The 25,660-nt window shown below is 45.2% G+C and overlaps 1 protein-coding gene across 1 annotated transcript in view; it reads left to right on the top strand.

Annotated features, from left to right (window-relative positions):
* Positions 1-25,660, top strand: part of PLCH2 (phospholipase C eta 2) — a 393,529-nt gene that overhangs the window by 355,330 nt on the left and 12,539 nt on the right. The window contains exons 14-22 of the mRNA XM_019511675.1: positions 7,194-7,283; positions 8,947-9,047; positions 10,980-11,077; positions 11,939-12,121; positions 13,399-13,506; positions 15,345-15,469; positions 18,640-18,724; positions 19,321-19,467; positions 20,771-20,850. Of these exons, the coding sequence (XP_019367220.1) occupies positions 7,194-7,283; positions 8,947-9,047; positions 10,980-11,077; positions 11,939-12,121; positions 13,399-13,506; positions 15,345-15,469; positions 18,640-18,724; positions 19,321-19,467; positions 20,771-20,850 (1,017 nt within the window). The remainder of the gene's footprint in view (positions 1-7,193; positions 7,284-8,946; positions 9,048-10,979; positions 11,078-11,938; positions 12,122-13,398; positions 13,507-15,344; positions 15,470-18,639; positions 18,725-19,320; positions 19,468-20,770; positions 20,851-25,660) is intronic.

Raw genomic sequence — 25,660 nt, 5'->3', positions numbered from 1 at the left:
AGAACTGTGACCCTTTTCTGCAGAGGCATAGCAGGAATTGCCCTGAAGATGCAGGGTCTGTGCCTTCTGTCTTCCCAGCAGCTTGTTCCCTGGCTCAGTGAAGGAAAGCTGCATTTGAGGCAGGCACAATGCCCAAACAAATTCATTGTTTTGTGCATCACTTCAGTCCTCTGCATGTGTAGAGGGGACAGAGGGAATAGACTGCCTTGAGGGGCGGCAGCTCTCAGTGGCTTTGTTCCAGAAAATAACTGAGACTCAGAATTAAGTGAAATACTAGGAACAGTGTACAAGGGCTCAGCTTGCGGAGACTGAACAGCAATCATTTCAGCATTCAAGCGCTTAGGCAGGCTCAGCGTGGATTTGCATAAATGGGATCATACATTACATAATGCAAAATAACAATAGCCCTGAAGCTAAGAGCTGCATTCCAGCAGGAGGAAACTTGCACTGTAAATATTTTGGGTATGTAGCTTTGCAGGAGGCAGTGCTGTGATGTGCCGCTGCTGCAGCTTCCAATCCAATCAGAGCAAACTACATCTTCTGCATCTTGGCAGCAGAATGAAGCTGTTTGGATATGGAGTGGCAGTTTGTGTCCCCGTGGGAGAGAATGTTTAGTCCTCTTTAATTTTCATTGGGCTGGACAATGGAGATACCTTATACCTGCCAGTTTATTCCCAGCACAGTTATCTGCCCTGCAGTAACAGAAGGGAGAAATGTGGCCAGCCATGGGACTGGGCACTGAACCCTGAAATGCCTGATTCCCATCATTCACCCCCAGCAAAATGCACACAAGCACACATGTGTGCAGATGTGCCCACCCGGTTCTGAAGGGCACTTGGTTGGGGGAGGGGGAGTATGTGGTTCAGTCCCTTACATTGCTTGCAGCCAGCTGCCAAATTGTGACTGCCAATAAGAGACTTTCCTCTTACTTGCTTAATAGCTCTTCTTAAAAGCTACTTGTCTGAAGGTTTCCTAGGCTGACTCATGAGGGACACAATGCACACGTGAGCAGAAGAATTGGCTGGGAACTTCTTTGTGGGTCATATGATCCCATTTGTACAAATCTGTGCTGAGGCTTCCTAAGTGCTTGAATGCATAAGCGATTGCTATTTGTTCTCAGAGACTCCTGAGGCACTGGGATTGAAGTGATACACAAGAGGTTTGGTGTTTGTAGCTGTGATGTGAGTGTGCCGGGTTTCACTGGAAACCTGCCTGACTTCCTGCCCTGTGGGCTTCTGGGGAGCCCAAATGCCTAGGTTCACAACTCTTCTTCAGCTCACCAAGTGGTTTGATAGGCAACCGGAGCCTGGCTGACCTAGGAGCTGCATCTCTTTGGTAACACAAACTTTCAGGTTTATGGCCCTGAGCCAGCCCATCAAACAAACTGCTTCAGAGGAAATCATCGACCTTTAGCAGAGAATTTCTTTTACACAGGGTTTTTTTTCCTTCCAGAATGGCATGAAACCAGATTTCAGATAATCCGAACATAAGAATAAGATGTTTACTGGGTCAGACCATGCGTCCATCTTGCCCAGTGTCCTGTGTCATGGTGACAGAAAGTAGATACTGAAAGGGAAGGTGAACTAGGTATGGCCATAGTTCTTTCCACTGTTCCTCTCTCACTTGCAGCCTCCAGCATTTAAGGTCTAGGAAGTTCTGATTCAGAGGCTGTATCCCTAACTCCCATGCTCAGTAGCTACTGATGCCCCTTTCCTCCAAGAATATGTCCAGTCCCTTTTTGAATCTGGCCAAACTGTCAGCTTCCACATCTGGTGGCAATAAGCTCCACAGTCTAATTACACTCTGCATGAAAAAGAACTTCCTTTTGTTAGTTTTAAACTTACTACCTACTAGTTTCATTTTGTGACCCCTGTTGTGAGAGAGAATAAACAGTAAATCCCTTTTACTTTCTCTTCACCATTTAGCATTTTGTAAATGCTTATCATCTCCCCATTCAAGTGTCTCTCTTCTAAACTGAGTAGGCCTAGCCTCTTTAGTCTCTCCTCATATAAAAGCCCCACTGTACCACTGATCATCCTTGTTGCCCTTCTCTGTACCTTCTCTAGGTCTTCGATATCCTTTTTGAGGTGTGGGGACCAGAACTGGGCAGAGTATTCTAGGTGTGGACACACCATGGAATTAGAAAGTGGCATAAAGATACTTTCTATTTTATTTACAGTTCCTTTCTTAATAATCCCTAACATTTTGTTTGCCTTTTTCTTGGAATCCACTGCCAAGCAGGCTGGTCCGTTTCCCCACAGCTCCACGAAGTACAGCGGTGACAGAAGTAACAGGCTGGCAGGAAGAAGTGGGTATTCTGTCATCCTGCCCGTTTACAGCAACAGAACATCGGGTGGAAGCTGGTATTGAACTGACTGCTTCAACCTGATTTGTTAGCACCACCGGAGCCAAAGAGTGAGCTGTCATGGTGACTAGGTGACAATGCTGATACCAGGCCTCTTCTTGGGTCTGTGGACATTTCTGTTCCTGCCCCCGATGTTTTGCAATCTAACTAGACTAGTTGGAGTCGGGGAGAATTACTGCCCCATGCGTATAAAGGAAAAACAAGGGAGAGAAACATTGCATTACTTTCCAAGGTCCTGCAGTGACTCTGTGACAATGCTGGGAAGTAAGCGAGGCCACTCCAGAGCTCCAGTCCTGGGCCTTTCTCCTTTCTTGCTGTGGGAGCCTGTTTAATCCCAGTTGCTCTGCCTTCACTCAGGGGTGGATTTGACCTGAATTCTAGAGTTCATGTCTTGGAGGAAGGAATTTCAGGCCCTAAGTCCAATTCATAAAGGTAGAGAAGGCAATTAGTGATTTCCTCCCACATTTCCATCAGTGGGCCCTGGCCTGTGAAATGGCTTGTTTAATACAAGAAACATTACCATTTGGGTCTAGAAACCTTGAAGGACATGAAAAGCAAGCTGCTTGTACCTTGCTGACTTTGATGGCTTGATTATGCTGACCTCATGGTAAATGGCTTCAATGCCTATCATTTAACATGTTTCATTCCTATTCGTCAGAGGCCTTTGTCATGCAGTGGGTCTGTAAATAATGCCCATTTAGCTCATTTCTTTTTCAGGCCACAGAGGTATTTCTGGGCCTTTCTCTTTCACATGCATGTGATTTCTCAGCTGAGATTTTCTGTCTGGCAGTGTTACAGGCTAGAACCAAGTTCCCTGGGCTGCCCTATGTCTTGGAGAGCTTCCCTCTCACTGCTTCACATGAGATAGCCCAGAAGCAATTGTGCAAGGGCTCCTGCTCCTTTTAAGCTATTGCCCATTTCTGTCCTGACAGATTCGTTCTGTCAAAAACCAGAGAGCAAGTCCTTTGGAGGTTGTTAAGGTTTTGGGAGCACAAGCAGCTGTCAGCTCTGGCCTGGAAGTCTGGCTGTGATGTTCTGGCATGGGGGATTTGAGAACGTATGGCAGGCTCTATTTGTAACCTCTAATGCTCCCAAGTGAGCAGGGCAAGCATACTCATTACAGGATGGCTTCCTGTACCATTCCTTTGGCAGAGGGACCTAACTTGCAGGTTGCATGTGGACACAATTCTTGAGACTCTTTCTGTAGCATGAAAAACTCTCAAAACTGGAAATTTTGTAATATGCAGAAACTGGGAGCTTAGCTGATCCCTTTATAGACACTGTTGTTAATTGTTTCCATTATCAGTAGCAGCTAAGGACTCCACACAGTTCATGCATGGCTACCTGCAGACTCAGACATCAACACTGATACTCACTCTGGATCCAAGGCTTGACCTTCTCTCTTCCTGAATGGGTCTGATCAGTATTGCTTTGTCAGTTGCACACAGTTGTGTAACATGATTAAACAGCTTTTCACTGTGTGTTCAGCTCTGCACGAGCATTTATTTTAACAACAGCTACACCTGTTCTGACAGATTGTCAGGAATTAACTATTTATAAATAATGTTGCTTTATTACATGCTCCTGTAAGTTATTAAAGAGATTTGCTACATCTTGAATATTTTATACCTACATATAGCTTCTTTAAAAAAAAAAAACGTTAAAATTTAAGAAACAAAACTGTTCAAGTAGTTTAAGCTCCCAATTTTCCAGTGCTGATGTATGTGCAATGTTTGCATGTAGAAGAGATGTAATACCTTGCGTTGGCTCAGATCTGAGAAGTTGTGCCATTAATTGATAATCTTTTCTTTCTCATTTTAAAAATATAAAAGTTCTGCTTCCCCACTCCTGAAACACTACGAGTACTAGAACTAGGCAGGGAGTGGATTTTCCCTTCCTGTGAAACTATGTGAGCTCTGTCCTGTGAAGTATCGGGGTAGTGTCCAAACTTCTTTGAAGTTTTTCATATAAAAAGAGAGAGCGAGAATTCCCCCAGGGCAATGAGTCTCCTGGCACTCAGGGCTTTCCTGTGGTGTGTGGAAGACCCACTTTTGAGTCTCTACTCTGATTGAGACACAGTTGGGACTCCTAACTAGTGAGCCCTCTCCCCAGTGACAGCGCTAGCACCAGGTGCTGGCTGTTCTAGGAAACCAAGCCTTCCCTCTTACTCTCACCAGGAATCTTCTCCTGCTCCTGAGAAACTTTTCCTAAACCAAACCTTTTGTTGACCCTAGGATATTTCTGGCAAACTTTGTGGTTTTGATGGACTGGGCTTTGACATGTGCGTGCACACACACACACGCATGCGCACAAGCACATAGACACCCAGCCTGCACACATGCACACTCATTGGAAATTTCCTAATAACTCTGCTCAGTGACCACTCACGAAGTAGCTGTGCTGTCTGTGTGGGGGACCATTGCCCTCTAGAGGTACACTGCAAAGCTCTTGTAGACTACCAGTCTCTAATGTGAGCTGCTTTTAAGTTTGAGGATACTGTGAGCTTCCCTTAAGGAACACTTGTGTAGGGTTGAATAGAAAACCAGGGCTTTGGAAGTCTACAGGATTTTCCCTGTGCCAGATAACCTTTACATTTAATGGTTTCAGTTTTATTGTTGTAGCTGGACTTTTTGGAAGCCTATTTTCTTCATTCCCACTACATTCAATAGGGGTTTTCCATCAGGTTTGACTTCTTCTGTACGCTTGGAAGGCCATTTCCTTGTCTTTAGATTAGTCAGTGACATTGAATGCTGCTTTGTTGATGGTGTGTTGGATGAGCGAGAAGTTTGTGTGGCCACATTAGTGAATTTAATGTCTAATGACTGTAGGTATTTTGCTTATGAAATAGAGTTGCAACTAACCCAGCTAATAATGCCTACCTCCAAGGACCCTGTTGAGTAGTTCCTGCCTATCACCATCTTCTGCTTACTTCAGACCTCTACTTTTTTCTGCCATTGTCATGGTTACCTCTGTTGTTCGGGGGTTCCCTTTGCTGTATATGCATCAAGAGCAGCACGGTATGAGGTGAAGAAAGGCTGGGGCTTGTGTTCCCAGCAGGTACATCAAATAAGGGAATCTCACCAAAACTCTGACCTGTAAAATGCTGTAACACATAAGACCCTATGTTCTGTAGTTTGGCCCAAAGCTATTAGTATCTCCTATTTTCACTGGCTGAAGATATATGTCAGAGACCCTTTTTACACTATTTAACAAAGCTTCTCCCTACTACTGCATTTCCTTTTCCTCACACCCAGAGACAGGATGAATGTGATCGCAGACTGGGACAAATCTAGCTAAATTCTATTTAATTCATGTTACTTTTTACAATACCCGAAGATCTGATTCTGGCCAAGAGTACAAAGAAGGTAGAAAAGAAGAGCACGTTTCCCTCTGTCATAATATTTTGTCATGGGTTTTTGTTAGTCTCTTACATTGTTTATGTAAAAGCTGTTTATGAAGAAAAACATCTCTCTCATTGATTCCATTTAGAAATCTTTCTAGTTTGTTCATAATGAGATTTTATACTAACTCTTTTTATAATTCATACCCTATACAGAGGGATAATCTATCATTGCAAATGAATAATGGAGTGTGGCAGTCTTTGAAAATGTAAATTGGGACTTTGGAGGGAGAGGTGTTTAGCAGCCTAGTTTGTTGGATTTTGTTAGGTTTTTTGTAAAAATTGTTTATTAATGACTTCAGCTTCTATAGCCGAATGTACTCAGTTAATGATGATGCCAGGTGAAGAGCATTGTCAGAGATGCAACATTTTTTTTCTGTCTCAAACATGGAGGAATTGGAGCATAAAATGTACACAGGTGATGGCTTTTCAACTCAAAGGATTTGTTTTCCATTATAGAACAATGTGCATTTAAAAATTAGTTCTTTTTTTTTTTAAAGGTCTATATTCTGTGCATTCACATTTATATTTTAATTTTATAATAATGGTTATTTATAAAAATGTTCTCAACCCACAGACTGAAGTGCATGAACTTGAAGCACTGTCATTTTAGAGATTATAATTAGCTACAAGAAAAGCTTAGAAAGGTTGTTCTATACAAATTAGAATTATTGTAGACAAGACGCTTAGCAAGCATTTTGAAAGTCATTCTAGGTTAGGTTTGGAAACAGAACTCTACTTCTGAAGCGCTCTAGTGCCTGCTTTTGTGCATTCTTTTAAACCCAGCAGTCTGGGCAGTGTTTTGTAACGCAGTCAGTGGTCCCTTCCATAATTACTAAGTCCCAAACAAAACTTGGTGAGTCTATGCAGTCTTGTCTTTGCCCAGTGGCCTTGATGAAAGATCCCCTCAACAGTTGGAAGAAGCATGTTGTATCTTTTACCATGAGATATCGTAGCAATACTATGCATTTTCAATCGTGCATCTACCACTCCAATAATGAGCTCATTCCAGTTCACTTAGCTAGTCAGCAGCTCAGTGAAGAAGTAAATCCCATTCCACACCTGTCCTGCAAATCCTGAGGCACAAAACATTTAGATATTGATGCATGAAATATGTTTAAAGTCACTCAGGTTTAGCTGTGATGAACAAGATGCTAACGTTACTGAAGACAGGTGCATAGCACCTTGCATGGTACCTGTCAGCTCTGAAAGAGCTTTTGGGTGATCAGTGTACCAGCAGAAAACATCAATCAACATACTTATGCTTGTGGTTTCCAGGGTCTTGCACTGCAATGATCGGGGGCATTGGTATCAGCCTGACCAGTTCGTGTTGTTGCACTGGGATGGGATACACAAACCTTTGTGGTCATGTGCAGCCCACTATCCTATTTGCTCCCTCTCCTTAGTACTTCTCCTTTGTCCCCTTAGAACAAACTGGAGGATGATGTAGAATCTGGGGAAGACTCAAGCGGCAAACGACACAGCCGTTCACTGATGGGCAGCTTTTCCAAGCGCAAGGTGAGTTTCTCAGCAGATTACTTCTCACCCTGCAGCAGAAGGAATCATCAGGCTCGCAGGTAGGAGGATTCTTTTTGCCTCAGAGAGAAACGTAACTGCATCACTGACAGGCATCATCACATTCTTCACTGGTCAGGTAGACAGGATGACCAGCTACCTTTCTTTCTAACTTGCTTCACTTACCATCAAATGCCAAAGGTATCCAAGATTCAACCTGAATGTTATTAGTTACTGCACCTCCTTATATAGCAGCTTACTGCAAAATGGTTTAGAGAAACAAAATATGAGATAACCCATTCATTATACCCCCTTTGCACAGAGTAATAATAGTAACAGCTTTAGGGATTTCAGTTGGGGAGCACCTTTCACTGAGAGATGTACAATCCCATATCAGAAGGCTCTGACCCCAGGCTGCCTCCTCCATGTGTGCACAGATCAATTCTGGCATATTGCAGAGTCTTGTACAAAGCTGCTGTTTGCCAGTTTCTCAGAGTGAATTGCTTTTGAAATAATCAAGCAGAATTGTGTGTGGCAGTCTCTCTGGCTGCTCAGATACCAGTTTTTCTGTGTGGCACTAACAGCTAGGTAACATTTGTATCAGATAAGTCCTTGTGCCAAGGCTTTCCAGTATGGTTACTGATTTTTAGCTATCCTGAACTCCAGGTGCCCAACTTGAAACCTTCTAAAGGGACCTGCTTTCCAGGCAGATGAGTGCTTGGTCCTTTCTCTAAATCAGGACCCTGTAAAGTGCCAAGTTTGGAACCCCAAAAATCACTAGCTTCTTGAAAACCTGGGCCCTATGTTATTTCCTGACTCACTTAGGCACACTGCTAACATGGCCCTGTGGCACGTGAACAGTTAGTACCAGCTACGTGCGTTCATGCTCTGATGAAGGATGCAGACAGAAATGCAGCTCCTGGGTCTAACTCATGGCAATTCACAGAAATCGCCATGAGTTTCTAACTTCCCTCCTGACCCAACAGACCCCTTTTCCCCTAACCCAACAGATGTTCACTTTTGGATTGGGAGGATCAGAGCTGATCCAGGGAGAGAGCCTGCGCCTTCCTCTACTTTTCTCTGTCTCTTCCCCTGGCTCCACCCCACTCTCCTTTGAGCCTTGTTGCTGTCTGTCGGTGAGTGAGTGAAGAATGCAGGGGAGGGAGGTTTTCTGGGGTTTTCTCAGCCCCACTGGAGTGGGAGGGTGGGTATATTGGAGCCCCCCTAAGGTAAGAGGGCACTCCAGTGGGGCTGAGAACCCCAAAAGGGACCTTCCTTCCCTGGCTTCTCCCCCTCCCATCCAGAGACAGCATCTGAATCTATCTGAGGAGCAGACAGAAATTAATGAAGTCTCTCTGCTTAGGAGTGGATTCATTTGAATCTTTATACAGTGGAAGTTAATTTGTCACATTATCAAAGGGCTCTGCACAGCTTTGAATGATTCTGTTTGGGCACAGCTTTAGAGTGATTTCAAGGAGCCAGTTGCACCACAAATGTCATTTCTGTCTGCATCCAAAGACACCTTCTCTCCTCTCCTTCTCTCCCCTCCCCAGAGTTTTCTCTGGTTTTATTGTTCTTTGATCTATACTTGATGTCCAGTAGAAAGTAAACCATGTTTGCGTAGTGTGCCTGTTCTGTGTCATGGATTTGTTTTTCTTTTACATAGAAAAAAGGAGGCAAACTGAAAAGGGCATCCAGTCTGGAAGAGGGAGAAGATGACTTGGACTCTCAAGGAAACTTAGCAAGGGGCTCGGTACATTACAGCAGGTTGGTAACATGGATCCTGGACAAGTCAGTGCTCTGTGGTGGTGTGTTCATAAATGTAGGAAGTTAGGGACCAAGTCTCAGCTGTACAAGCCAGTCTGTTGAAGGCAGACTGGAACATGTGCTGACTGGGGTGAGAACCTCAAGCAAAGGAGAAGAATCAGGGCATTATCTTAATGGTGATTCTTTGGGATTTAAATGTACTTGGAAGTAGAAAAATATTTAGAATGGAAACGGACAATAGGGCATGAAACAGCTGATCATGTTCCATGGACTTCTATAGACATCTCCAGATGACATGCCCAAATGTACCCCTGCTTTCAAACATCACCCCACCCCATGTCAGGGAGCTAAGGAATCCCCTACAGAGGGATTCCATCATGTGCATATCTGCAAGCAGGAAGTGGGAAACTCGTAAGGGGATTCCTGCTTCTACACTTGCAGATGCATGTGGGGGATCCCTTGCAGAGGGTTTCACTTGCATGTGTGTCTGCAAGCACAGAGGAGGGGACTTCCCCACTCCCTGCTTTCAGATACTGCATGTGGGGAAATCCCTCTACAGGGGATTTTCCCAGTATGCATCAGCAAGCCAGGAGGACAGAACTCCCATAGGAGTTCCCTGCTCCCTGCTTGCAGATAGTGCACCAGGGAAATCCCCTGCAGTGGGATTTCCCTAGCATACCTATCACTGCTGCACAGATATGCATCCTGTGTTGGAGTGAAGCCTTCACTTTCTCTTTTTACCCAGACATGTCCCCAGAGATTGCTGGGATGCATCTGGGTAAGTGAGAAAAGCGAGGCAAGTGGTCCACGGGCTTGAGGGGGCCAATCCTATCCAGGAATTCCTGGGGTGTCCAGGACTGGGCCCCTCAAGTCTCCAGAGCCCCTGCTCTAGATGGCTGGAGATCACAGGCAGTTTCACGCTGCCCATTTTGTCCCGCCATAAACAAATAGATATGGGCTGCAATGAAGTGGCTCAATTTATTGTCAGCCTTTTATCGGGGACACAATTTTCAGCATTTGTGGCATGACAGAAGGTATAGCTGTCTGTTTGCTTTCACTGTATGTCTTCATAAACATTTGTATGGTGGCACAAAAGTAACATCTGGGCACAGACAATTTTCACCTGATCTGCCCCCAGAAAGTGGGCTATAGCTATGACCAAACAGAAGTGGATGGTTGCAGACTACTTTAAAAGGGCCCAACCCCACAAAAATCTGAATCCTCATTGCATGAGGGTTCAGAAGAACATGCTCCAAAATGGAGCACATTCTCTAACTTGTGTCTGGAGGGCTCCCAGCCTATTGCTGTTTTCAGAATGGGAGCAGAGAAAGGGAATGGAGGGAATTTAGTCTGGGATTTTTTCAGCTGGTGCTGGAGAGTGGGGTGGGTGGATTGGAGCCCCCCTGAATGAGCTCCCTCTGCTACCTTTCCCCCCTCCCGTTCTGAAAACAGCATCTGCACTGGGAGTGGGGAGTGGAGCTGCTGCAGAGACTGGGCTGCAGGCTTGTAGCAAGCAGCTGCAACCCCCAACTCCCAGACCCAACAGCAAACTTCTGTTAGGTCTAGAGAATTGTTGCAACCCATAGCACTTCCTGCAAAGTGCTATGAGTTGCATCAGAGAGCTGCTCTTTTGTCTGCACCCTCTATTTCCACCCTTAAAGTCCCTAATCAAACCTTCTGTACAAGGTCAGAGTCCTTCCAGCGTACTGGATCTGAAAGTGTAATTTCTCCCTGGAAAATTAAAGTCTTTGTCTTTATCATATAAGAAAAGGAGGCCATTTCCCTGTCTTAATTCAAGAGGTAGTTTAGGCAGCATCATGTGTCTTTATAGTGAGTCTCCATCTGGTATTTCTATATCCATTACAGCACTCTGCTTTATTCCCTACATTTCTTTACCCTCCCATGTAAAGTGGGTTTGTTTTTTCCATCCAGGATGAGCCGTCAGAAGAAAACAATGAAGCTTTCCCGTGCTCTTTCTGATTTGGTGAAGTACACAAAATCTGTTGGGATCCATGATGTTGAAACTGAACGTAAGTTGAACTAAATGTCTTCTGAAAATTAATTGCTCTATATGGAGTTCAGAAACTGGCTTGAAAGACTTATACTGGTATGCCTTTTTCTTAACTACAAATTGGTTCTTTTTTTCCTGAAGGGAATTTGACAGTAAAGTTGCATGCAATCAGTTTGGGGCATTTCAAAGTGGCTGAGCATCTGAGTTGACTTTGAATCTGCAAAATGAATCAGAATTTGTGCAACAACATAATTAAAGGGGATAAAATTAACCACAGGTAGTAATAACCCATGCAGTTGCTGCCAGTAGGGATTAAAACTGTCCTATGCCAATTTATGTCCTAGGAAGCAATTAGACACTAAACAGACCTCCATGCTGCTCTCAGCCAGAATTTATAACAGTTTGGAGAGTATTGTCTACATGAAAACTTGTTTTCATAGCAGTAAGGAAATCTTCAAAGCTTTCCATAAATTCTGAAAGTTGAGATGCAGCTTTAAACCTGTTGAAACTTCAGCGTTATGTTGCTTGGGAAATTTCTCTGTGCTTAACCCTGAGTGGAATTCAGAAGTGTAAATGCCACCCATGATAATATGAAAAGTAGGGAGAGCAGGTCTTACCCTCTCCTTAAGCATCTTCACCCTCCAAAATTTGGTTCAAGCAATGCATGAAGGATTAGGTTCCTTGTTATACCTGGCTGTTTTTCCCAGCCTCATGTCCTCCATGGATGGAACATAGCACAATGACTTGGCTGCAGTGAAAAAGAGCAAAACACATCTATTCAGGGTGTGTTTACTAGAGAATGATGTGTAATTGAGACTATGTTGTTAGAGGCATTTTTAAAAGGAAAGGCCTTCCCTCCCATTTCTTTCTGTCCTTGTAGTCGCTTCCAGTTGGCAGGTCTCATCTTTTAGCGAGACAAAGGCCCATCAGATACTCCAACAAAAGCCAGCACAATATCTACGCTTCAACCAACACCAGTTGTCTCGCATCTACCCATCTTCTTATCGGGTAGACTCTAGCAACTACAATCCCCAGCCCTTTTGGAATGCTGGCTGCCAGCTGGGTAAGCAGAAAAAATGCATGTTTAATTTCTTTTCAATAGGGGGTTATTTACTGTATGGCTGAAGAACGAAAACCGTGTCTGGATAGAAAAGCAGGACAGAAACACATTCCCAAACCACGCTTGGGTTATCTGTGTGGCGTGAACAGTATGGGGTGCTACTGTGCAGAGACACCTGTTTCACTGCGCCAGGCCCAAAACCACGTTTTGGGAGTCTCCCCTGGGCAACCTACAGCTGGCTGTCCTGCTTCCTAGAGAACACCCGCAAGGGGCAGATCAGGGGTAACACTCCACCACCCAAGCACTGGTCTCTGGTAAGGCTCTGTGCAACTCGGGGCACACAAACCCTGCAAAACTTGGGGGTGTTTTGCCCACAGTAATATTTCTGGGTGCTTCTTTCAGCCTGAAGCATCCAAAGATAGCTTCAGGTAACTGAAGGACAATAAAAAGGCAAACTTTGCTGGCCAAGCTGGGAGCAAAAGGCTTCCTTTTTCTCTGCCCACAGTAGCACAGCAAGGCATGCTGTAACCCAATTCTTTATTAATCAGAGAGAGGCGGGAGGTGTGGGGGTTAGAACAAGGAAGTCAGAATACACTTTGAGCAAACATAAGCAATGCGAGTCTTTTACAGGTAATTGGATACAGTAATCCTTTTAAGATGTGACTGGCCTAAACATAATTCTTAACTTCTGGCCAGTTTCCAGGGTTCTACTTACAGCAAATCACAGGGGTGTGTTGCTTGTGGTGTTCCAAAATGCCCACCTCCAAGAAGCAAGTGCTCCCCCCTCCCCCTAGGAATTTATCTGGCCAGGTAACCTGGTTGACCAGCCTGAACCAAAAAGAAAGCAAGGAGAGAAAGAGAGGTGTCATCTGGTCAGGCCCAAGTGAGAGGCAGAGAGAGAGGGATTTTTTCATGACCTGGTCATCCAGTTGTACCAGCATTTGGGCTTGGTCAGATAGCTCTATGGTGCTAAGTGAGTAGGATGATCGAGACATTTCTAATATATAGTGGGGCCTGGTAAATGGTAATGAATATGGTCCCTGTAAGCAGCCCTACAAGTAGGTGCTGAATTGACAACAATCTTCCAGGAAACCTCTCTCCTCAAGCTGACATGCCTTTGGTCTAAGAGGACATAATCATCCTTCCTACATCCCTGGGTCTCTGCCACCAGAAAAAAAAGGCTTAAAACATATGTAGGTTTACTTGCTCAAATTGAGTACTGTGAAGGGAGATGCTGGCAGCAACCTGCCCTAGTGTTTGTGCCTCCTTCTTTGCAACAGTTGCACTAAACTACCAGTCAGAGGGGAGAATGCTGCAGCTGAACCGGGCCAAGTTCAGTGCCAACGGGAATTGCGGCTACGTCCTCAAACCAAAGTGCATGTGTCAAGGTAAGGAATAGCCTGTGATGGGTGCCACTGCATTGAGGAAATGAGGGCTTATGCCAAGGAGACTCCTTACTATTTAGGGAAGCTTTGAAGCAGAGCCCGTTGCTTGGGGACTGTTGTTTGGGGGTCACAGAGAGCTGTGCAGGTGCGGTCCTCTTTAGGGCCAGACCTTTTAGTGTACTGAACTCCTTTTAACACATGCAAGAGGAATGTCTCTGGAGAAAGCATCAAGCAGGGAAGGATGTATTCTGGGCTCCAGTGAAGCAGGTTTGAAAAGTTACGTACCAAGAAAAACACCTCCCTTTTTGCTTTGTACGTTTCTCATTTATTCATCACTTTCTCACCCTAAACCCTTTTTCTCAGAGGAGTGCAAAATATGGCCCATGGGCTGGATCTGGCTTGCCAACTGGTTGTATCCAGCCCACACTCATGGGATCTGGCCCGTGGGCAGCCAGGGGCTCCAGCTCTAGCTGCTTTGGATGGGGCTGTTTCTAGCCCTCCAGGTGGGGCTGTTTCTACTGTGCCAGGTGGGTAGGCAATACTGCTTCCACTCAATGCTAATGAGGCGGCATCAAGTTGTGGACCTTGGCAGATGCCCTGTGGGCACCCAAGGGCTTTGTCTCTGGCCACTGCATGGTGCTGGATAGGCAAGGCTGTTTGTGCTGTGCCAGGTGGGCAGGTGACACTGCTTCGACCCAGTGCTAATGAAACAGTCAGCTGGGGCATAAGCAGATGCCCTGATCCTCACCTGGAAACTGCCAGCCACGTCTACAGCTGATGTTAGCAACCACCAGGGGCAGCTTCTACCTGGCAGGTCCTGGCATAAGCTGTGGACACGGCCAGCAGGTTCTGGGTGGGGTGAGAATTGGGACATGCTACAGTTCTGGATGGCATAGGGATAGGGCAAAGAGAGAAGTGTGACCCTCAAGAGGACACCAAAATGCATTAAGTGGCCCTCCAGCCAAAATAAATGCCCACCCCTGCTTTATCTGCTCTCCTGGATGTAACAGATAATGTAGCCTTGGGCTCAGGGTTTAAATGCCATTTTAGGGTTTAGGTTGTTTTGTGTAAACAATTCACACATTGCTTCATTGTTTTGATGGCTGCAAACCTCTGGACTTGGAGTAAATTGAATTTATTATCATGCCTTTCTTCTTGCAGATCCCTTCCCCTTCCACTGTTTACTGTAGTCAGTCCAACACTATGCCATGTTTAATCTGGGCTTCAGAATGCCTAGTGACTCAGTGACTTTAACTCCAGCTTACAGCCAGTTGATTCATCTTCTTTGTGTTCTAGTATACATACAGACTGATGCAGTGGAATGCCTTCTAGCATCTTAGGTATTTGGGGCTTTCATTGTATTGCAAATAATTTCACCTCAAGTCCTCATGTGTGGTGTACAAAGCAATTTAGAGAGATGGGAGTTGGCTTAAAATTCAAATCTGGACCTGGAAACTGCAGGTGTTCATTTCCAAGTTTCATCCCCCTCTCTCAGTCCTACCAGCTCAGTACATTGCTTCCTTGTGGTTAATTTGGCAACATGCAGTGTTTGCAATTAAGATTTCTAGAGTTACCTTTGGAAGCGTTAATAGTACCATGGTGCTTGCTGTACTAGTAGTGCTGTCTGATTGTGACAGCAAAACTGCAAAGGATTTGATGGCTGCCATTATGGTATTTTGGTGTTGTATCTGTAGAGATGCATGAGGGGATTGGTTGGAAACAGGATTTCTGTTTTTAGAGCAAAGTAAGCCCTGAGGAGGCTTCAAGAACCAAGTCACTAGGTGCCTGGTTTGCTTCTTCCACTGTCCTCCTTAATGTTGTATGGATTCTTGCCCTCCCAGGTGTCTGTAATCCAAATTCTGAGGACCCACTACCTGGTCAGCTGAAGAAGCAGCTTGTGTTGAGGATTATCAGTGGGCAACAGCTCCCAAAGCCACGGGACTCCATGCTGGGAGACAGAGGAGAGGTATGGATCTGAGGACTGGTCTGGTGCTTGTGTTTGTGTGTGTTTGCAGACTGACAGGGGTGAGCCTGAGAGTCCTGACGTTCTGCAGTTCTTTCCATGGGGAGAAACTGAACTTTCTGACAAATAGATTAGGCAGCCCCTGAGTTTCCAAGAGCACCAGGTGCTTTTCCTGTCTCCTGAGCACTGTGGAGCTAGTTTGTCTTATTGTCAATATAGTGCCTCCAGGATGTACTGGGAAGGCCAAGATGCTCAATCATCGTGATGGGTCCCTATTCACAACAATGCTCTGAAACTTCCAGACAGAGCCAAGCAAAGCCCAGAGCTTCTCTGAAAGTACATAAAACTGCTGAGCTTGTCAGCCAAGACAAATGGGGCTACTTGAGTACCTCTCTTGCCCTCTGCTTGTATGAATACTGCTCCCAGTCCCCGCTTTACCACAGAGTATTGTGCCTTCTCTTTCCCTCTTTGGTTTTGCTTCTGTCATGTGGTTTTGCAGTGGTTTATTTTGTTTTTATAAAGCTTCTGGCAACTTCAATTGAGGAAATATCAGCCGGCCTAAAATGAGCCAAAATCATGCAGCCTCTTGACAGCCTTGGCCAGGGGTTTATTTCTTGTACTGTTCTGTGTTATTGTGCAGCATCCCCAGTGTGACTGTTCAGTAGGGCTGTGCGAGGCTTCGGACAGAGCTTCAGATCCGGAGAAGCTTCGGACTCTTTGGGGGCCAAAGCAGCCCATCTGGGTCGAAGCGCTGCCTCGTTCTGCTTCCCAAAGCACTTCAGAGCCGCCTCGGAGATTCAGCCGTAGTGTATAATGGGGAAACAAAATATCTATAACTGTGTCCGATTTGGATGAAATCTTCAGGGCTGGTAGACTCTGCAGAGAGCATGCAGCCTGCCAAGTTTCAAGAGGATCGGTGCAGGGGTTTGGGGGGAACGATACCCCAAATTCTTGAAAGCAAAACTCCTGTCACGTCTACGTGTTACAACACAGGGGGGTCAAAACTGCATGGGTGGTAGCTCTTACTGCAGTCACAAAGCCTGCCAAGTTTCAAGGAGATCGGTGCAGGAGTTTGGGGGGAACTGCCCCGCAAGCTGCGGACAAGCAAAACTGGTGCCGTGGGTGCTGTGGGACTGACTGTGTCTGTCTTGGGGCGGGGAGGAGAGACACCAACCACTGCAGGCCTGGCTACGAAGCTGCTGTGTTCCCAGTTACCAACCAATCAATCATGATTCACTCAGGGACCAGGGACTCAGGGCCCAGCGCAATACACATAATGGACCTAGGTACCACATAATGACTTAACGAGCATCAATTAGCACCTACAAAACTAGGCTAAGGAGAGGAAACACTCAATGCAGACAGTCAACTGGCCCAGGACAGACAGTCTTGGCATGAGTTTTGCCTGTCAGCAGCTAGCGGTCCAGGGCCCCAGAACCCCCCGCACTGATCTCCTCCACAGTTGTCACGTGTTGTGGCCTCAGCAGGGGCTACCATCCCTGCAGCTGTCATCCTGCTGTGCCTTAACACACGCAGGGTCACCCATGGCACGAGTTTTGCTTGTCCACAGCTTGAGGTGCAGTTCCCCCCAAACCCCTGCACCAATCTCCTTGAAACTTGGCAGGCTTTGTGGCTGCAGTAAGAGCTACCACCCCTGCAGTTTTGACCCCCCTGTGTTGTAACACACAGCCGTTACAGGAGTTTGGCTTTCAAGAAGTTGGGGTACGGTTCCCCCCAAACCCTTGCACCAATCTTCTTGAAACTTAGCAGGTTTCATACTCTCAGCAGAGGCTACCATCCCTGCAAGGTTCATTCACATCAGACAAAAAACAACAACGTTATAGATATTTCATTGATTCCCCATTATACCCTATGGCCAGATCTCTGAGGCAGCTCCAAAGCTTTGGAGCCGCTTCAGCTGGATTGAGGCAGAAACCCAGTCCAGAGCTCCGGATCAGATCGCGGCCATCCGAAGCGGCTGGATCCGAAGCGGGATCGGAGCACTGCCAACTCGCATAGGCCTACTGTTCAGTGCTAGGAGAGGGTAGCCGACCGAGCTGGAGTTAGAATTCCCCTCAAGCCTTTGCCGGTTAGCAGTAGAGCTGAACCCGGCTGAGTGGGTCTGAAATGCTTGGACCTGATACAGCGTTTGCAATGACTTTGAAATACTCTTCCTAAAGGTCTTGTCCACTAAACCGGAGCACACAAGTATCTGTCTCAAGGGCACAGAAAGGCTGCACCAAATCCATCTAAGCATCCAGATGTGGGCTTGCAGTCTCGTTCCATCTTTCTTGCTCCTTTCTAGCATTAAGATGCCTGTGACTGCCTGCGATCCAAAAGATGAAGGATTGCCTGTGGCAGAGGCACCAGGCTGGAATTCATTTTATCCTGAGAACCAGGGTAGCTTAGTCTGCATGTAGATCTGTGTTACCACAGCTAGGCAGTACCCAAGCTACCTCAGGTATCTCTAAACTACACCACAGTGTCCAGCACAGACATATTCCAAGAAGCACAAATACTGTCAAAAGCCAGTGGGATATGAAAATCCTACTGTGTGTTTTATTTGTATTGTGCTATATTACCTTAACTCCCAGTCCAAAATTGGAGCCTTGTTGTGCTGAGAACAAGGCACATTACAAGAAGAGAGTTTCTGCTGCAAAGCCTGTTGAAGAGTAGAGCTATGGGGACAAGATAAAATGGTTCACTGATACATTGAGCAGCCATTTGTGTTGAAAATTGAAATGTCTTAAAAGCACTAACAAAAAGAGGAAAAAAGACTTGTGTTTTTCTTAGTAGCAAAGTATCCTGTGAGTTTATAGTCTGGTCTGCAGCAAAGATTTGTTTTCTGCAGAACACCAGAAAGCTAGCATACAAATATTAATCTAGCCACTGTCTTTCTTCTTCTTCTTGTCATCCTAACTTTGTTGGTCCCAGATTTAAGATAGTTCATTATCAGTTGTGTTAGTTTTTTGGACAACAGTAACCTGGAAAACTCTTCTGTCCTCCTGAGAATGTATTGTCTGAGAGCATACTTTCTGTATTCAGTGATCAGCATACCGCTACTGTTGATCAGGATACATGGGCAAGTGAAGACAGACACCATGATGGATTAGGTTGCAGACCGCAGCTTCTTTGGTTTCTTTCTCATATTTTGTTTCCTTTGTTTTTTGCAGATCATAGATCCATTTGTAGAAGTGGAGATCATAGGGTTACCAGTGGACTGCTACAAAGAACAAACCAGAGTAGTTGATGACAACGGTAATCCCTTGTTTTTTGGTTTCCCCACAGCCATCTGGAACATGCTCAAGCTGGAAGAAGCTTGAAAGGGTCATTTCTAGGCGTAACCTCATATCAAGGCAAAACCAGCCAAATGTGGGGCCCATTTAAGCAAATCATCTACTTTGGGTGGTGCTTAATCATGTTCTTATGTTAGTGCATCAATGAAGAATAGCCTTAGGGAGGAAATGTGGTGTGGTGAGGATCTTGAGGCAATTTCTGCTCTATTTCCTGATGCCGTTATTATTTGGAGAGTATTCAAACCTGAAAGGGATCAGAGCAGAGGACTGGACACCAGCAGCTTTCTAGGATTCCTCTTAGCTCTGCCAGTATGTAGGCTTCTGAAAAAGATAGAAATATGTATAGGAGTGCCACATCTCACATTTCTCTCACAGCTTCTGTTGAAGTTTCTGGGAGTTCTGGATGTGCCAAGAACACAGTATAGAGTCCTTAGGGGAAAGTTACCCAGATTGATCATCGCTGTGTGAGCATCACAGGCACAGAACAATACTTAATCCTTCTGAAAAGGTCTCCACAACAGGTTATCAGACATTAAGAGCTGATTCTCTCATTCCCAGGTTTCAATCCAATGTGGGAGGAGACTCTGGTATTCATGGTGCACATGCCAGAGATTACGCTTGTTCGGTTCCTGGTGTGGGATCACGATCCAATTGGGCGGGATTTTATTGGACAGAGGACGATAGCTTTTAACAGCATGATGCCAGGTAAGCCAGTAGTCTCTGGTGGTGAAATGCCAGGTGCATTGGCTGCTTCAGTTAACGAAATGCCTTTATTCAGACAATTTTACAACGTCTCTTGGGTGTGTCCAGGCATATAAACAACTGTGTCAGGGAATCAAGGTGAGCTAGTGGATAGAGCAGGAGATAGGGTCCTCTAGCCAGGTATGTCACTAAATACTATGTGACAATGATCAAATCATTTGACCTGAGGCCAGATTTTCAAAAGCACATGATGCCTCACTGGTCCCCTTAACAAACCAACTTCTCAGGCAGGTACCTAAATGGAATCTGCTGTTGAGCTCTTCTGAAAACATGGGGCCTGGGGCCTCACTTCTCTCCTTGCAGCATGGGGGTAATGATACTTGCCACATCACATGCACATTATGCAGTTTAATTAATGAGCACTTTGAGGTGTTCTGACTAAAAATGCTATTGGGTAGATCTGCAAAAGACCAGCAGGAAATTAATGTGCAAAGCATGCAGGACTGGAAAGACTACAGTGCAGAATTGTTTCTTTCTTGTCCCTTTGTGCTGCTTTTTCCCCCCTTCAGTGCATTATTATTAATTGGCACCTGCCTGGTTTTAACACATCAAATGAAATGCAGTGATTTTGTAGTCAGTGGGGCAAACTTCAAAAACCTTCCTAAAAGAAGTTGGAGTCTTATTTGGTCTCATGTTTTCTGGCAGTTCACCAGTGGCTACAATTATCGTCAGTAATAGCTGAATGTAAAGTAGGCAGCCAGTTGTTTTGTTAGTGAGGTCCAGGGGTTTTTTTTAAGCTCTTTATTTTTTTCCTGTCCATTTCCTGCTTTTTGTGCAATCCTATTTCATATAAAAGCACGCTGTGTGTGCATGTTTTTTTTTCTTTCCTTCAAAACAGAGGAAATGAAAGTTTTATTTAAAAAAAGAAAAAACCCATCTGAGTAAAGAAACAGATTGTAATGTCTATTTCAGTGTTAATAATGGGCCCTGGGTCCCTGTGAGAGAAACTAATCAATTCTAAATCACAGAATTGACAGCAGCAATAATGGACAGTGGGAAGAATTGGGTGTAGATTTCTTTTCTATAATAAGAAAGAGACAAGGGGAAATGTTGGTTAACTTTGTAAAATGGCATGACTCTTAGACAGATTGAGTGTGGTGAGGTGATGAACAAGTCTGAGCACTTAGCAGCTGGAGGAGCTGAGAGAAAGCTTGTTTTTTCTTTCCTAGTTGCAAATGGAAAGTCTCCAGCAGTTCCCTCTGTCACTTCTCTCTCCTCCCCATCAGCTCCACTCTCTCTGTTTCAGGCTATCGGCACGTGTACCTGGAAGGTATAGAAGAAGCATCCATCTTTGTTCATGTAGCTATTAATGACATCTGCGGTAAGGTGAGTGCCTTCAGCCTAATGTGATGTGGCCTGCATTTGTAACTATGCCAGCAGGGGTCTGTACCATGCACGGAGAGCCCAGGGTTGGGGATCCAAGCTAATATGTTTTTGGAAACAAAACAACTGCATCTCAGAGTTGTACAGAAGCCTACGTTCTTCCTCAACACGCATGGCATAAACTGGTGGCATAGCCAGTCAACAAGGAACTTTCTGCCTTGCATGAGCAGCATATTATATCCCTCACGCAGTGCTTTTGTTCTAGGCAGTTTCTCCTCCCTGTGACTCCTTAGGGCCAAATTCTGACTCTGTTCTTACTTAGCACTTACTTGCTGTGAGTGGAATTTGGCCAGATGTAGAGCTGGAGTAATTGTACTGCAATGTTACCAGCTGTGTAGTTCAGCCTTTTGTTGTCACTGGGGATTTGCTTGAGATGTGACCTTGGCACCAAGTGTCAATGCTGCCAGACATGGCAGAACAAATGGGAGATCTGCTTTCTCACTGAGTAGGTCCCCCAAGCACCTGAGTGTGCCTCCCAGCTGTGTAGGAAACAAAAGAGAAGGCAGCCTTTAAGCCCAGAGAGAATGTGTTGCATTCTCTGGTGAGTGTCCAAAATGGAATAGCAACATGATGCTTGGAGGATATAGTATTTCAACATTTGGGAATTTAGATAAGCATATATGGGTCACTCTAGCATATTAGGTTCTCATTCCTTGAGAAGAAGAAGGTAGCCCTGAACCACTGGGTGTTTTCTGGCTGTAGAGTTTATTCTGCAAATGCTCTCTCTCTCCGTGAGGCTGGTGGATTTTAAACATGCCATTAATGGATTACCAGCTTGGAGACCTGCCCCCACTTCTGCACCTTTATTTTGGGTCTGCTTTAGTGCAGAGATAGCTGGGGTTTTCCCTAAGCATTTCTGGCACTCAGTACTCCCTTCACATCTCTTGGACACATGCCCAGTTGCTAGCTTGCTTCACACGAAGGCAGAGTACAACTGTCTTGAATCCATGTTCCAGTTTCATGTGAGCAGTTCCCAAGTTGAATGTAAAGCTGCAGCTTCTCTCTTCCCCAGTGTATAGTTGAGTTGACATATCTCTGCAGTGCCATATCTCCCGTTCATTTTAATGTCAGGTGTGTAGTTGAATCCCTTTCCATGCTTTGAATATCTCGACGTTGGTTTGTGTCAGAAAACAAGTGTCCTGCAGCATCGGGGTGCGATACAAGCTTTTACCAGTGGGAGGCAGCATTGAGCAGCCTGGGAGAGCTGAGATTGTTCCAAAATGCTGCTGCTCATCGTAGGGCAAAAAAATAGTATCTGGATATGGTGCTTTTCAAGCTATCTTCTAAAATAGTGGAACTGGAGAAGGAGTTGGGACAACTCTGGGCAAAAGTGCACTTCAGAGCATGGAAGGAGAGAAGTGGAAGGAGTGTCCTGCTAGGTATTTCAGCAAAAGCTACTAGAAGGAGAGGAGTTCCTGGTGTGTCTGTATGTTTGTATTCAGTGGCTAAACTAATCACCTTCTGGCAGGTACAGTTTCCACCTGACATTTCTGGGAGCCTGGTCTGCTGCATTTTTCTCCAGAATGAGCGTAGCTCTGAGGAGTGGGAGAGTTTAATGCTGTGAGTGACAGAGAGGTGGCTGCTGCTGAAGAATAAGATTGATCGTAGCTGAGAAGCCCCCAGTCAGTGTTACATGCTCCTGTTGTGTACAAAGTTTGGTAACATCCAGATAGGGTAAAAGTCCAATGAATCCCAATTTCTAGAAACTCAAGGAACTAAATGGCAGACTGAGAATAGTAATTATGTTGGGGATGATTCTGCCCTGGTTTCCTGCTCCCACCCCCCTAGAATCAAGGACGGGTAGGGAACCATCCAGCTCCTTTAAGCAATTTGAGGCACTTATGAAATTAGCCTCTCCACTGAAGCTTGAATGGGCATGGCTTGGGGTCATGGCCTCATCTGGTACTTTGCCTGGGGAAACACTCCACAAACCTGCACCCTGCTTAGAGACAGCATGAATGGGCTTCTTCCGCTTGATCTATTTCTGGGTGGATGTCTGCCACATTCAGAAGCCCATTTAGCAGCTGCTCACCACCAGCAGAATTGGCCTTTCCCAGCCCCTTTGACTTCCCTTACTTCCCCTTCCTCCAAAAGACAGACTAACAGCTGCTGTTACCTTTGCTCCAAACCCAAAGCTGGAGAGGAGACGGCCAAACAGTTCCCAGTGCTATGGACTGTATCAGACAGGCCAATGCTGAACTGCAGAGAGCTTCATGTATTACAGTAGTAACATACAGCACTTAAATCCTGTCCCTCCCAGGCACAAGATAGTACTTAAGTATGGCAAACTCTAGAAGGGTTGAGGGCAGGTTCGTTTGTTAAAGGCAGAGAGAGAAGAGGGGGCACCTTCAATTTTAATTTTTACTAGTGGGTTTGGGAGCATTGGGATTTTTATCAGTGGTGCCCGGTGATTGGGGGAGGGACTCTTCAGTTCCTGTTACCTCCTAACTCACTCCATCTTTGTGGGATCCACTTCACACTTGCCCATTTCTACACTAGTACAAAAAAGGGACATGCTGGATTCTGTCCATTAGTAGGTACCAAAAGTAAAAACAAAGTTGCAGAGTTGCCACACAAAGAGGAGGAGAGCCTACAACACCAATAAGCTCTGGGTTTTGCATGTGTAGCGAGGCAGGCAAAAGACCTTGTGCCCCTTGGAGTTCCCTTGGCCCTTTTAGCTTTCCAGCAGTCATTGAAGAGGCTCCCCTGCAATTGGGTGAAATCCCAGCCTCAGTGGGGAGAAGTTTTCAACTTTTCTTCTTTTCATTTTTTAAAGAAACTCTTCTTAAATGTGCTGATTTTATTATATGGTCCTAATTAAATGCAGGGGAAACGGAGAGGAGAGTCTAATTAGAGCAACAGAAAGACTGAAATAAACAATAAAGGCTTTTCTCAGTTCGGAGGGAGCCAAGGGGAAGCCAGGCACTGTCTAATCCTATTGCCAATTACTTGAGGGGAAAGGCTACTTCAAGTGCAAGTGTTGCATGGCAACAGCCACAAGGAAAGAGGGGACAGAAGAACCCATTTTGCCCACCCACCTTCCAGGAACAGAGGGAGTGAAGGGGGAGCAGTGAGAAGATGAAGAAAGCCTTTCAGTTCCAGTGAAGCTTCTTTCCAAGAGGCTCCTTTCCACCTGTCATGCATCCAGTCCTATCTTGGGCACTTTCTGCTGATGGACTAGCACGTGCTTGCTGGTTTTGTATTCTGTTGTCCTGATTCTTCAATGCACACAAGATGGTTCTCTAGCCCCGATCACCTACAGATCAAGTTTAACTGCCTCCACTCAGTGCAGCCTAGCGCCTTACTCCAAGACAGTAAGATGTCCAACACTGGAACCATTCCTCATCTTTGTGGAAGTTACCTCTCACCTCAGCTGCCTTTTGGGTTGACTGCTCCTATGAAACATTTTCTTATGTCTAAATTCATCCTCCTTTCCTTGAAAGTGTTTTCTCCCTTTTAGTGCCTCCTTGGTCACTATCTCATAATTACTCACTGCTCTTGGTTTCCACTTGAGTAACTTGCTGATGGGTAGTTTTAATTTGCAGCAGGATGACACATACCACTTAAACCTTGACAGCAATTTTGGGGTTGTTGGATTTTCTCAGAACACTGTCTTAAGCAAGTAGCTTATCCTTATGCACATCAGAAGACCCCTGTTGTATCATGCTGTCTCATCCCTGTCTTTATCTCCTTGCTTCCAATTAACTGAACTGATTCGTTTTCTGATTGCTTTATTTCCTTTTCATGTCTTCAGTCTATTACACACTGCTTGTTGCTTCTCATTACCACCGCAACCTGTTTAGCTTTGCTGCAATTAATATGCTAATACTGTGTTCTAACCTCACTATGGCACAGCTTGATAATGAGCCCATGGTCACTTCCACTTCCAAATACTTTACTACTAAACAGTGTGAGCCCCTTGCACAACCCTGCCCCATACTTGTGTCTTTGGATTGCTTTTTGCTGTCCTTAGTTCTGTAGTGCCTTCCTGTTTATGCAGTCCCACGGAAACCAGTAAGGGCTGTGGGGAGAAAAAGATTCAACTTGGTGAGAGCAAGAATGATAGACCCTGACTTCTGGCATTAGTTCCAAGCTCTTTTAAAGACTAGAGTCACTAAGGCAACTGTAGCCTCCTTATGAATGCCAGCCCTTTGAGCTTGGGCTTGAACTTGTGCTAGGATCCGCCTGTATCATTTGCTGTGCAGACAGTAGTGGGTGAAGTCTTCTGTACTGTAGTCTCTTAATGCTATTGCTCTGTTCCATACATTCTGTTTGGGGATTTGGTTCCTTATGCTTAGACTAGGGGTAAATCATGAGGTGGTATAAATCAGTGCAGCTTCACTGGCTCTGGTGGTCTTATACCAGCTTACCCTCACAGGGGTTCTGGGCCATTGACATAGTGAAGCGGTGCTGTTTTATGTAAACTGATGGGAGAACCTTTAAATTGCAAAGAGGTTGATTCAGTATTTTAGAAAAGGCTCTGACTCTTCCCCTCTATTTGTTCCTGGATTTACAGTGCAAGTGGAATTCCACAGGCATCGGCATTGGGTGGGCAGCTGGACAGCACACAGATATCTGTGCAGTTACATGGCCCCAGGATTGTATGCAAGAACAAAATTGGAGGCATATAATGAAACACTTTTAAATAGACTTGGTTGAAAATGCTCATTGGTGGTTGTTATTTATTTCCATCCCAAAATAGGGAGTATTCTCAGACAAACAACAACAGCTAACAGATATTCCCCCCCCCCCC

The sequence above is a fragment of the Gavialis gangeticus genome, unplaced genomic scaffold, assembly GCF_001723915.1.
Source record: "Gavialis gangeticus isolate Ggan-Ray unplaced genomic scaffold, GavGan_comp1, whole genome shotgun sequence".
Classification (NCBI taxonomy): Eukaryota; Metazoa; Chordata; order Crocodylia; family Gavialidae; genus Gavialis; species Gavialis gangeticus.
This window is presented reverse-complemented; position numbering and strand designations above follow the sequence as displayed.